We start from the raw sequence: 14,585 nt of genomic DNA on the forward strand, positions 1-14,585 counted from the left end.
TGCCTACAACAGATAACAGGTGAACAAATAAAACTTAAACTTGAACTATTCTTATTAGGAATAATTAACAAAATGATAAAGAAACAACTCCAGTATATCATTTTACAAATAGTAACCGCAGCAAGAATTGTATATGCTCAATATTGAAAACTTGAAATTACACCAAGCGATGAAAGGATTATGCGTAAGATAATAGAATGTGCAGAGATGTAAAGCCTCACATTGGAGATGAAAGAGATTGATTTTATAAGGTGTGGAATAAGTGGTATGTTTGATTAGAAGAGAGGGGGAAAGATGTATAGAAATGAATGTAAATAATCATATGAAACATATAACACAGCACTGTTTAAAATATTTATTGATTTGTAAATAGGAAAATTTTAGAAATTAAAAAAAGCCCCTGAGATATTTATATTTATAGGCAATATGCCCAATGAGCTTATTTGGGTATATCACCTGCTTCAGTGATATAATCATTCACTGTAATTTGAACATTTTCTTCTTGAATCATGGCTTACATAATCCCATCTTCTGGTTGCTAATAAACAAAATCAAGGAACTAATTCTTCTCAGGAACAGAAATTAATCACTGAGAGATTTTGGTATCATTTTAAAACTTGGAATGTATTTGCCTAATGAGTTTAACGTTGGCCTGGCAATGTAATGTGATTCTTTTATTTTTTTAAAAAAAATTATGGTTCATTTCCTGGATAATTACTTGTGAATAACTGAATAATTTCAGTAATAACTTTTAAAGATAAAATTGGAAAATGAATTTACGCATGGTATGATTGTATTGTATGGTTCCAATGTTGGGTTTTAGAATGATTCTCATATTAGATTTGTTACACTGTCACTATTTTGTTGTGAGCCACCCCGAGTCTACAGAGAGGGGCGGCATACAAATCTAATAAATAAATAAATAAATAAATAAAATAATAATAATAATAATAATAATAACAACAACAACAACAATAATAATAATAACAACAACAACAGCAACAACAACAGCAACAACAACAACAACAACAACAACAATAATAATAATAATAATAATAATAATAATAATAATAATAATAATAATGGCAGTGGACCAATAATGGCAGTGGACCTCCGGAACTGCCTTCTACCGCACAAATCCCAGCGGCTGATAAGGTCCCACAGAGTTGGCCTTCTCTGGGTCCCGTCGACCAAACAATGTCGTTTGGCAGGCCCTAGGGGAAGAGCCTTCTCTGTGGCGGCCCCGGCCTTCTGGAATCTACTCCCCCTTGAGATTAGAATGGCCCCCACCCTCCTTGTCTTTTGTAAATTACTCAAGACCCACCTATATCGCCAGGCATGGGGGAACTGAGATACCTCCCCTGGGCTTTTATATTTTATGTTTTTGGTATCTATGTGTTGCATGGCTTTTAATTGTTGGTGTTTTATATATTGTTCTCTTTTAATATTAGATTTGTTACAATGTTATATTGTCTTGATTATTGTTGCGAGCTGCCCCGAGTCTTTGGAGAGGGGCGGCATACAAATCTAATAAATAATAATAATAATAATAATAATAATAATAATAATAATAGTTGTTATTATTATTATTAATAATAATAATTGAATCCTTTCAAAAGGAAAGAATGCTGGTTCCCAGAAGGTTTAGAGAAAAGGTAACAGGTATCCTAATGTTGGCCCTCTTGACCTTTTTGACCATGTCCTCTGGAAATGTTTTGGCTGCTTCTGCATTTAAGATGGCAAAGCTCAGATCAAAGAGACAAGTGCATCCAAAATGGATGTTTTCAGAGATAATTGCTTCTGGAAAAAATATTTATATTTGCATGCAATGCAATTTTGTTGCTATTTAAAATACGCCCATTTATTTGAGTTGCCCCTGGAGTGTTTAATTGAGTATACATTAATTAGTAATTAAGGATGATTAGCATTTTGCTGGACTGAGGTTTGATTCCTCTCTTCATATTTACATGTTTATCTGAATGTTTGTCTGATAACATAGAAGACAACCTTCCATTTAATTTGGTAAGTCGTCCTTTAGTGCAAAAAGGGGCAATCTTTTGGGCAGCATTTGGGGAGGGTGTCAGAGGGTTGGGTGGGTGCAACGAGTTATGTGCATGGATAGTTTGACTAATTTTCTTATACATTGCAAAAGTTGCATCCAATCCCTTCATCCCTGCACCAGGGAAGGGTTACATATTTTTGTGTTGAATCACCCTGGTGTATTGAAGGAACATCACAGCTCCTTTTTTGCCTCTCGGCACTGAAGGGATTGGATACTGTAGCCTAGAGGTTAATTCTCTGCCTTACAAGGCAAAGGTTGCAGGTTCAAGTCCCAGCAAAAAACATGTGACACACACACACACACACATATATGTAGATTTTCATGGGTATAGTACCTATAGGGTATTCCCATGCAAGATTGATAGAATCTTGGGGACGTTTTAACGAGGTCCCACTCATCATCTTCAGGCTGGTGCTTTCAGCTTCGTGCTAGGGAAAACAAAGTGGGGTCTGAGCTGCCGTCTTTCTATAAATACTGGCGTGTGTGTTGTAACATCCTGATTAGGAGATGGGTTAACACCTTGAGTAGTTTTTGTAGTTAATGTCTGCAGACTAGTCAGCTGTTTGTAATTTATGCCTGTGCTGTAACATCTTGGGTTTTGGTTTGGCTCTGAGTTTGTGATCTGGCTATGTGTTTATGGCATGTGTCAGTTTGCTTTCTGTGGGTGTTGGAGGGGGTGCAGCAGTTGGAGATGCTGCCGAAGGAGGCAAGGTGAAGCCAAACCATGGTGGCACCTCCAATTGCTGCACCCCTCTCCGACAACCACACAAAGCAAACTGACACATGCCATAAACACATAGCCAGACCACGCTACAGACCAATCAGTCTGATATCAATACCTGGGAAGATTTTAGAAATAATAATCAAGCAGCTCATTTATGAGCATAGATACTAAAGAAGGATGACTTAAAGGCAGTTCCAGTACCAACACAAACAGCATCATTTCTATTTAAAATAATTATAGCATTAGGAGTCCTTCTGGAATTACCATGGTGAGCCCAAGCGGCAGGTTCAGTATCCAAAATTTGACTCACAAAGGGGTTGCTTTTGTTGGTTTTAGATTTTATAGTTCTGCAACCTTTCTTTTCTCTTCTGTCCACCTGCTTTGTTTAGGCATCAGCAAGGGAAGGTTACATATTAATGAGGATTAAATGTCCAGCAGGATGCCTGCTACAACAAAAGCGGGAAATAATTATCTCATTAAGCCCAGAACTGGACATTTATCACCTCGGAATTCACAAAAGTAAATACAGCTGCCTTGTCCAAGCATCCTCTCTTCCAAATGTTAATTAAAATATGCAGGTCAGTCATAGGACAGATGAGGTTTTGTGATCTGCTCTTTTATAATCCTGCAAGCATTTCCCTCTGTATTTGTCTGAAATGTAATGGATGAAAATATGAAAAATGGCTTGTCCTTTGCTGAATCTATCTTATGCTTGTGTGACTGTATTCAAGCCAAAATGAAAAAAAAAACAAAAAAAATAGGAAAACCTGAAAGGTAATTCATTCTTAATCTGATCACGCTAGCCTAAAATGAAAAGTCATCTCTGTGCTATCATTTTTCTCAGGAGATTTCATCAATATCAAGACAGGCTTTCCTTGGCAACTTCTTCTGTCATCCATAGCAGTCTACTGAATGATCTGTCAAGCTTGATACGATGAAAAAGACAAGGCAGGGGACAAGATGGCCAGTAGCTTTGCATCCTGCTGAATGGAGATAGTCCACAGCTTTTAGAGCCAATCTTTTTTGTGATCTTCACAGAGACCTCTCTACCCGCCCACCCAATTCAATGGCATTTCGCACAGCAACTTAACAGAATAATCAAATTCGAAGGGGACTTGGAGGGAACTTGGAGGTCTTCTAGTCCAACCCTCAGCTCAACCAGGAAACCTTATACCATTTCAGGACAACTGGTTGTCCAACCTATTCTTAACAAACTCCTGCGTTGGAGCATCCACAACTTCTGGAGGCAAGTCATTTCCCTGAATAGTTGTTCTGACTGTCATAAAATTGTATTCCTTAGTTCTAGGTTTATTCTCTCCTTGATTAGTTGATTAAAACTAAAAACCAATAATTAAAAAAAACATGCACACAACATACCATACATAAACAATGTAGGCCTGGGGAAGTTATATCAGTTCCCCCATGCCTGACGGCAGAGGTGGGTTTTAAGGAGTTTACGAAAGGCAAGGAGGGTGGAGGCAGTTCTAATCTCAGGGGAGAGCTGGTTCCAGAGGGTCGGGGCCGCCACAGAGAAGGCTCTTCCCCTGGGACCCGTCAAATGACATTGTTTAGTCGACGGGACCCGGAGAAGGCCGACTCTGTGGGACCTAATCATAAGTAGATGGTTAAATTGTTTGAACAGAAATAAGGCAGTGCCTGCAAAACGGAGAGACAGTATATGCTGGAAGAAGCTGTTCTGTAGTAGTGCTGGATCCTCTCCAGCATGAGTAATGTTTAATTTAATGTTTAACACAATCTGAAGTTAGTTGGGGGAAAGATCAAAAGCAACATGAGAAAATATTACTTTACTGAAAGAGTAGTAGATCCTTGGAACAAACTTCCAGCAGACGTGGTAGGTAAATCCACAGGAACTGAATTTAAACATGCCTGGGATAAACATATATCCATCCTAAGATAAAATACAGGAAATAGTATAAGGGCAGACTAGATGGACCATGAGGTCTTTTTCTGCTGTCAGTCTTCTATGTTTCTATGATGTTCAGAATTCAGCTAAATGCCCCAAACTTTAACGTCTGCCTTTCTCCTCTCCCCCAAATGCGCAGCACAATTGTTCAGCATGATTTGCAACCCAACGTGGAATATGATTCAAACAAATGAGATCACAGGAGAGCAGAAATGTGTGAGGCTCTCCACAAACTGACACATTTATAATCTTTTCAAGAGATGGCAAAATGTCTTGACCAAGAAGATGTCAGGATAATGTGTCCTTCTCGCTTGGCCTTGGATTTTCACAGTGATGGACACCCTGGCAAAAGGGATCTCAGCATAATTGGTAGGAGTGGAGAAGGCAAAAATAAATGCTCCCCCGCAGACGGGACATAAATCCCAGAAAGAAGCATCCCCAAGAATGGAACGTGAGGCTTTGTTGCAGTGGCTTCTGCATCCGAGCCAGGATGGTTTGAAGTCAGTTCTTCACTGCTGTAAACACTGAGAATGAATAGGAAAGGAGGCTTGGCAACTTCGAGCATCTCAACATCAAAACAGGGATGAACAGCACAAAAAGAATTGTGAGACCAGAGCTTCAACTAGACCAGGAGTCAGCAACCTGCAGCTCTGGGGCTGCATATGTCTCTTTCATGCCTCTGCTGAGGCTCCCTGTCACCAGTCAGCTCCACAATTGATAGGGCTTTCAGTTAGGATAGGTAAAGAGATGTCACACTAGGAGTAGACTCTATGTAATGAAGAGCTGCAAAAAATTTTACTACCACACTTTGTGTTGTGGTTAGCTCTGGCCCAGCTCCTGCCCCAAGGACTGTGGATGTGGGGGAGACATCCACATGCTGCAGGCCTGTTTTGCCCTCGGTGGAATCTGCTGATGAAGGCTCCTCTGACCAAGAAGACATGAGTGACAGGGAGGAGGAGAGTGTGGCAGACAGCTCAGAAGGAGATCAATTATCTAGCTCCTCCTTGGATTCAGAACAAGTGTTAATGATACAGCCAGGCATGCGGAGAGCGATGCATAGGCAACAACAACTGAGAGATTATTATCAAAGAAAATGAGGCCACCTGTGGTTGGGTGTGGCTGTGGCAATTAGTGATATAAATAGCAGCCTGTGGGTTTGGCCCTTGTGGAGGATTATCTGATCGTTGTGTTTCGTGACTGCTTTACTGACTTTGACCTTTTGTGTGCTGATTTTTCCCCGCTTTGAAACTAAACCAGAGCAAAGTGTGTTTCACTTTGTGAAAGAAGAAGGATTGTGAATTGCTTCACAGCTGCAAGCTAAGTATCACAGAACTGATAAGGGACTTGTACAAATTACCAGTTTGTTTGGAGACCAGTGCTCTTTGCTATACCAAAAGAGGGCTTGGTTTAAGTCAATTTTCATTATAAAGAACATTGTTTTGAATTTTCAAACGTGTGTGTGTCTGAAATTTGTACCTGTGAATTTTTGGGAGGAGTCTACCAGAGAGCCCGACAGAACACTGTGGGCATGACTTTATGGGTGTGGCTTGCCAGTCATGTGACCAGGTGGGAGTGGCTTGACAATCATGTGACTGGAGGTGGCTTAAAGGTCATATGACTGGCTTAAAGGTGGCCAACTTGACATCACTCACGTCAAGGTTTAGGATTAGGGTTAGGGTGCCTGGCCTCTCCTCTCCTCAAAAAGATACAATTTCCCTATCTATTTACTATTACTCTTTCTTCGCATAACACAGAAGTATTTTGTCTTTCCAGCATCATGAGCTAGGAATCTAAGTTATAATTTTAAAAGTGTAATGGAATTAAAACTGTTCCATTTTTAAAAATTCATCCTCCTCACCTCCATTTCTTGTTACCAATATTGTCATGCTGTTTGCATCTCACCTGTAAATGCTCAGAATGTGTCTGACTCTGCGATAACCACAGGAAAGCAATTGCTGCTTAAATGAGAATGCACAGGAATCCTGCGAGGCGCAATGCCCAGCAATTATTTCAAATGCAAGAATAATAGAAAGGAGAGGATGGTCCATGCCTTGCTGTTAAGGAATCTCATATATATGTTAATATTGGTAGAATGTCAGCTTTCTCCAATTTGTTCTCTTAAGAGTCCTGCTGACTTGTCTCCTCTGTTTTTTTCAAGCTACTAAATTGGGAGGGTGGAATGGGCATGGGTTGAAGTAGTATTTATCTGATATCAGCAAAAAAACATCTGTGACTCTTATTACTGGGTGCATTGTGCACTGCAAAGCCCCAGGTTCCTTGAGACAGGAAAGGATTAAACTGTTTAAACCTCAGTTCACATTTGCTTTGGGAGAAGACAAATACAAACTTTCTCCCTTCTCAGCCCATCAGAAAAACAGCTGGAAACTCTGCAGCCTGGTGTTGAGGTCTCTTGTGATCCAGGGTGATCTTTTCTTCTTCTTTTGTTGGTGAGATATTCCTTAGCAATAATTCAAAACTTTATTGAGTTTGACATTTTTAAAAATTATATTTCTGCCTTGGACTCAAACTTCTTTTATCTGACTGGTAACTGTTGTGTCTCAATCTTTGATTCATATCCATGGATGATTGAATGCAGCACTTTAGGAACTGAATAGAGTAGAGTAGAATGTAGTGCAGAGTAGAATAGAGTAAAATAGAATAGAATTCTTTATTGGCCGAGTGTGACTGGACACACAGGGAATTTGACTTGGTGCATATGCTCTCAGTGTACTCAAAAGAAAATATAGATTTGTCAAGAAACTTTGTCAAGTACAATAGAATAGAATAGTGTACAGTAGAGTAGAGAAGAGTAAAGTAGAGTAGAATGCAGAGTAAAGTAGATTAAGATAGAATAGAATTAAGGGTAGGGTAGGGTAAAATAGAATAGTGTTGAGTAGAGTAGAGTAGAGTAGAGTAGAATAGAATTCTTTATTGGCCAAATGTGATTGGACACACAGGGAATTTGACTTGGTGCACATGCTCTTAGTGTACTTAAAAGAAAATATAGATTTGTCAAGAAACTTTGTCAAGTACAATAGAATAGAATAGAGTAGAGAAGAGTAAAGTAGAGTAGAATGCAGAGTAGAGTAAAGTAGAGTAAGATAGAATAGAATAGAATAAGGGTAGGGTAGGGTAAAATAGAATAGTGTTGAGTAGAGTAGAGTAGAGTAGAGTAGAGTAGAGTAGAGTAGAGTAGAGTAGAGTAGAATAGAATAGAATAGAATTCTTTATTGGCCAAGTGTGATTGGACACACAAGGAATTTGTCATTGGTGCATATGGTGCAGAACTGCCCAGCCTATTCAGAAATTGTTGCCAGAAGTTTTTTTTCCCCCAAGTTGTTTGTGTGTGGGTTCTTTGAGTGACGAGCTTGGTCAGATTCTGGAGGGATAAAAATATGTAGTCCTTTACTTATGCCATAGTAACTTGTCCTTTGTGGGTTTTTTCCTCCGGTGGGATTAAAGGCTAGGTAAAGATCAATCTGTAGTGAGCAATGATTGGGTTGATTGATTTGGACAGTAATAGCACATTAGGAAATCTAGTTCTGATCTAGTTTCTGTTTTATGCTATGGACTGGGATTTGGGCTGTGCGAATGTGTACTGTGAATGCACATAAGAGAGACAAAGAACTTGGTTAGTGGGAGAATCTAACTTTGATCAGCTTTTTCAGAGAGATGGTCTCCTGACTTGTATCTTTTCTTTTCAACTTCTAGGTCTTTGATATGTATTATGTATATGCACTATAACAACTCTTAGAATTCTTAAAGAACCAGGAAAAGTCTATTCCTCCCGAGTAAACCACTAGCAGAGAAATTTCCCTGGGAAAAAATTGAGCAGAGGCATCATACCTAGTCAGTTTTTCCAATGATGGCCAAGTATTTGTTGTTGTTATTATTATTATTATTATTATTATTATTATTATTATTATTTATTGGATTTGTATGCCGCCCCTCTCCGTAGACTCGGGGCGGCTAACAACAATAATAAAAAACAGCATGTAAATCCAATACTAAAACAACTAAAAAACCCTTATTTTAAAACCAAACATACATACAAACAAACATACCATGCATAAATTGTAAAGGCCTAGGGGGAAAGAGTATCTCAGTTCCCCCATGCCTGACGGCAGAGGTGGGTTTTAAGGAGCTTACGAAAGGCGAGGAGGGTGGGGGCAATTCTAATCTCCGGGGGGAGTTGGTTCCAGAGGGCCGGGGCTGCCACAGAGAAGGCTCTTCCCCTGGGCCCCGCCAAACGACATTGTTTAGTTGACGGGACCCGGAGAAGGCCCACTCCGTGGGATCTAACTGGTCACTGGGATTCGTGCAGCAGAAGGCGGTCCCTGAGATAATCTGGTCCGGTGCCATGGAGGGCTTTATAGGTCATAACCAACACTTTGAATTGTGACCGGAAACTGATCGGCAACCAATGCAGTCTGCGGAGTGTTGGAGCAACGTGGGCATACTTAGAGAAGCCCATGATTGCTCATGCAGCTGCATTCTGCACGATCTGAAGTTTCCGAACACTTTTCAAAGGTAGCCCCATGTAGAGAGCATTACAGTAGTCCTTGGTGTGCATTATAATCTCAAAGGTTGCAAGCATTAAGATACCTGGAAGGCACCAGAATAAATACCTGCTGCCTTTTCAACAGTTACACAATAAAGCCTCTTAAAAGGTTGCATTCTGGCTTTGCATGATTTCCACAGTCAGATGATTTGCTATCAGGGACAAGGAGGCATGCTGTCATAGGGCCCCTGAGCATGTCAAGAGTATGGTCTGTAACTTTATACGGCTTCCACAGTGAACTTTGGATGAAATCTCCAAATGAAGCCTACTGCTAATCAAATAGTTTTCAAAGTAAAACGTATAGCTGTTTAGCTTGAACTTAGAAGTATGGGGTTAGCCACTTTGTGCTAAGCTGATTGGAATAATCTTTGATGGGAAGTGTGAATAAATCACTGCAGCAACCCAACTGTTATGCACACCAAGACTCAAAATTATTCATTTGCTTCCCTCCCAAATGATTGGTCATAAACACTGCCTTAGTTGTAATGACATTGTTGCTCACAATGTGCCCAGAAAGCCAATTATGAGAAATATAAACCACATGACTATCAGCCCCCAGGAAACACAAATATTATTATTAAGGTTGGTTATAAACAGTTAAGATCTTTAACACAATACACAGTTTGTGGCATCCAAGTTTGGATTCCATTAGCGCATTCAATTTCTTGGTTATTTAGATTTTGAAGATTAATGCTGAGCACACCACGGAATGGTTGTCACCGAAATAATAATCAGAGCTGCAACGGCAATTGATTTGTCCTAATGCTGCCTCCTACATGATTAGTTATACATTTGAAAGTTATTCTTCCTTACAGCAAAAGAACAGTGTGTCTTTTGACCTGCAATCTTACGGAATTAATCAACTGACTAAATAAATTGAAGTTGGCAGTATGAATTATAGCTTGGATTTTAAATCTCTAGGAACTCTGGGGTGTCCATGTAAATGTTTATTCGTCTTTGGGAAGGAACCAACTTATTTCGGTTTCTATCTTTCCGCTGAAGCTGGTGAACCATTTAGGAGGGCAAATAACTGCCAGCCTTCAACTGCATCCATTTATGAGAAGGCCTCTGAGTCCATATCACATCCATACCACATCTCTGACTTAGACATTCACAACACAAACAAACAAACAAACATCAACCTCTGCCCTGTAAGATTAAATGTAATCTCATCACCAATTGATTTCTCACGGCTCTCTTAAAAGATGGAAACATCATTGCAAAATCCAGAGGTGTTTTTTTTAAATCACACTTTTATTATAGATTAACATTTTAAAAGAAAAATAAAGTAGGCTATGTCAAATGCCCAAGAACTTTGGTTCTATTCAAGCCCCTCTAGTTTACAAATGTTTTCTCTTAAAGATGCAGTCAGCCTCAAAACCTTCACACCTTTCTTATGATTAAAGCCAAGGTTCCCTTCCCATCAATGCAAAGACATTCAAGAAACGAATGCTTGCACAATAGCCCTCATCCCCAAAATCAATAAAAGAAAAATAACATGGATAATAATCATTACAGCACAAATGAAAGATAACAGGGGCTCCAAGTCATTTCCCGTTTGGCTGCCTGCCACCATTCTTTTGATGCCTAATCAGGAAAGTTAATGGATTGTATTGGTGCAAATGTCACTCATCTGGGATTGTCAGTACTGTACCTATGCACACACACACCAAAGAGCATCTGTGACTGTCATTTTTTTCCCTTTTATATTACAGTACCCTTATGTCACATCATTTAAAAACACAAGAATTAGCAAATTGGGCAAAAGGAGGAAAAGAAATATTTCCCTTTTGCTGCAGCATATAAGGAGATCTGAATATAAGAAACACAGAGATTATTAAAAGCAGTCCATTTTTCTCCACAATGCTTCAAAATTGCTTTCCAAGCTTACAACAATATTGCAAGATTCATTGAAATGAATCAGGGGGAAAAGGACAGCCAAAGGGCAACCAATGGATTTTTATGGGTAAAGAAAGATTTGAAGAGGCAATGCGAATGCAAGTCTATGAAACAGATTTTGTCACCTTGCCTAGAATTCGCTCACAATGCGCTGAATGTACATAGCACACTGCACTGTGATCTACCGGGGCAGCATAGTTTGTGGTTCAACATCAAGCAATCCCAGAAAAGTGGATAAATAATTCAATTAAGTTTCTACTAGTCCACAGAGACAGTGAGATCTTTTCCCAGAACATAAACCACTGTACAGTGGTACCTCTACTTAAGAACTTTTCTAGATAAGAACTGGGTGTTCAAGATTTTTTTTGCCTCTTCTTAAGAACCACTTTCTACTTAAGAACCCAAGCCTGGAAAAATTTCCCAGGAAATTTGAGAGCGGCATGAAGGCCCGGCCAGTTTCCTGCCATTCTCCCTGGGTTTCTCTCTCTGGCGCAGTGTATGGGAGGCAGCCTCGTGCCGGGTTTATGGGAGGCACGTGCACCTCCTCACCGCCTCAGAGTCCCTCTTTTGTTCTTTTTTAAGTCTTAAAGTTTTGGATTTTTTTGATTCCCCTCCCCTCACCTTCTTCCTTCCTTCGGCAGTGACTGTCCTCCCCCTCTTCTTCCTCCTCCTCCTCCCACCCAAATTATGAGCTTTTATTTCTTTCCTAGTGGGTTTGCACGCATTATTTGCTTTTACATTGATTCCAATGGGAAAAATTGCTTCTACTTAAGAACTTTTATACTTAAGAACCTGGTCACGGAATGAATTAAGTTCTAAAGTAGAGGTACCACTGTACTTTCATTTGGGTAGGGTAAAATAGGCCCAATGAAATCAATCACCCCTTTCAACTTCTAGGGATTAATGAAACCACAGATATGTTAACCAAGGGTTAGTGTGCCATGTGATCTCAGCCAGTATCTTTGCACAATGCTTAGTAGGGAGAATCATAAAGTACATGAAACTGTTTTGTTGTTTTTTTAAATCCAGTTTGTTGCATTTTTCTTTTTGAGAAAAGTTGCTAAGTAAACCAATATTTCTTCTTCATACATAGATTTATATTTTACATTTTAGGGTGGGGTTTTTTTTTGAAACACATTCAGAATAAGAAGACAGGCCTCTCATAAGAATATTGCCTTCATTAGGATTTATGTTCAGTTTTTTAACAGTGCTCCAAATAGTGATGGCAGTTGTGAAATGCATACTTCCCCAAATGCATTCTTACAAAAGTACTATAGGTTTCAACTGAAAAAAAAAAACATGTCAAGTATTCATAATATCAGATGATTTTTTTAAAAACAAAAATCACATTGGGGAAAAATTGCTTGCACAGAATTTGTATAAATGCCATCTAAAATTATATCTATTCAGGAAAGTTTCTGAAATTATGCAATTTTTTTTCTTTAGAATTGCAAATTAATGCAGATGTAAAAGAAAATGAATGCAATGTTTTAAAAAAGACAAAATTAAGTGAAATTGAAATTCAACCACTTGCACAGCCATCATTAACATGTTTTCCCCCCCCTTGCTTGGATGTGTGAACTAGATGAAGTTGTGCAGCAATGTTCATTTTCTTTGGATGTCTTATGTCCAGGGATTACGAAGTGAATGTGGTGGTGCACTTACACGAGTTTGTCAGCTATTGCACCCTATAAAGCTTTGATAGTCTCCCCTCGGACAATGATAAGCCACCATATATTAGCCACATGTGAGCATGCAAAAACAACGGTGATGGGTAAATCCCTGAATCCATTCTGACACATCTTCAACATTTTTTTTTTTGAAGATGTGATTTGGTGAGCAATAAAACTGTAGTGGAGCATGTATTACCATTCCTGAAACTTTTTTTTGCATCTCTTAACTTCAAGAATATTGAGGTGATTGTATAATAATAGTAATAATAAATGCAAAGCTTTGACCATCCTATTGACAAACACATTTAAACTTTCCGTCCATTCTTCTTGCAAAACATGAATGGAAAAACGAAGAAGATATTTTAGCTGCTGATTTTCGTAAGCATCTTGTTAATTGCTTGCTTCACATGAGTAGTGGAACTTCGCCTCCGCGTCTTGCCTTGGACCATTTTCCGGCGTCGCACTTCCCGGCAAAGCTCATAAAAAGCTTCCATAATGTTGCCTTCTCCCGTACATGCAGAGCATTCGTAAAAGGCACAAGCTAGTTCCGTGGCCAGCTTCTCCCCTTCTTCGGTGCTGACCTGCCTGGAGTGATCCAAGTCTGCTTTGTTCCCCACTAGAATCAAAGTCACGTTCTTGGGTTTTTTGACTTCATCCAACAAGTTCTTTAGGGGAAGGACTTCCTCAAAGCTGCCTCTATCTGTGATGTCATACACCAGCACGAATCCTTCTCCCCATCGTACGTGTCCTTCCTTCTGAATAACATCCTCCTAATTCAAAAAAAAAGAGACACAGAAAGAAGAAAGTCACTTTGTAGGTCTAAAGGTTGTATAGATTTTAGGAACCTTTGCACAGCACTATTTCTTATTTGATGCTATATACTGCTATAATAATAATAATAATAATAATAATAATAATAATAATAATGTTAATAATAATAATGTTAATAATAATAATGTTAATAATAATAATGTTAATAATAATAATGTTAATAATAATAATCATGTTAATAATAATGTTAATAATAATAATCATGTTAATAATAATAATAATAATAATAATACAAATCTAATATTAAAAATTTAAAAACATCACGCAGTCCTATGTGCTTGGGAAGCGCCCGACTGGTGATGAAATACGAAATCCAGCATTGTGATCTCGTTTGCTGTGTTGTACTGAAATAATAATAATAATAATAATAATAATAATAATAATAATAATAATAATAATAATAGTGGCAAAGAACTGGTGGGATCATAAGCCTGAAAAAGTGGTCAAAAATGAGCAAGCAAAACTACTGTGGGACTTCTGACTTCAGACCGACCAAATTTTGAAGCATAACACACCAGACATCCTGATTGTGGAGAAAAAGAAAGTGTGGATCATCAACATCGCAATCCCAGGAGACAGCAGAATTGAGGAGAAGCAGCTAGAGAAATTAGTGAAATACGAAGATCTAAAAATCGAGCTGCAACGACTCTGGCATAAGCCAGTGAAAGTGGTCCCAGTGGTACTTGGCACGCTGGGCGCAGTGCCAAAGGATCTCAGCGGACATTTGAAAACCATCGGAATTGACAAAATCTCCATCTGTCAATTGCAAAAGGTCGCTTTACTGGGATCGGCAAACATAATTCGCCGCTACATCACGCAGTCCTAGGTGCTTGGGAAGCGCCCGACTGGTAATGAAATACAAAATCCAGCATAGTGATCTCATTTGCTGTGTTGTATTGATATAATAATAA

General features: G+C 38.9%; 1 protein-coding gene across 2 annotated transcripts in view; it reads right to left on the reverse strand.

Annotated features, from left to right (window-relative positions):
- Nucleotides 1-10,506: 10,506 nt before the first annotated feature.
- The window catches only part of RERG (RAS like estrogen regulated growth inhibitor), a 134,975-nt gene continuing 130,896 nt past the window's right edge, over nt 10,507-14,585 (reverse strand). For both annotated transcript variants that reach the window (XM_070754869.1, XM_070754868.1), the window contains exon 5: nt 10,507-13,613. In XM_070754869.1, coding sequence (XP_070610970.1) covers nt 13,206-13,613 — 408 coding nt within the window. In that variant the 3' untranslated portion in view covers nt 10,507-13,205. The remainder of the gene's footprint in view (nt 13,614-14,585) is intronic.

This window comes from Erythrolamprus reginae, chromosome 6, assembly GCF_031021105.1.
Source record: "Erythrolamprus reginae isolate rEryReg1 chromosome 6, rEryReg1.hap1, whole genome shotgun sequence".
NCBI classification, from domain to species: Eukaryota; Metazoa; Chordata; class Lepidosauria; order Squamata; family Dipsadidae; genus Erythrolamprus; species Erythrolamprus reginae.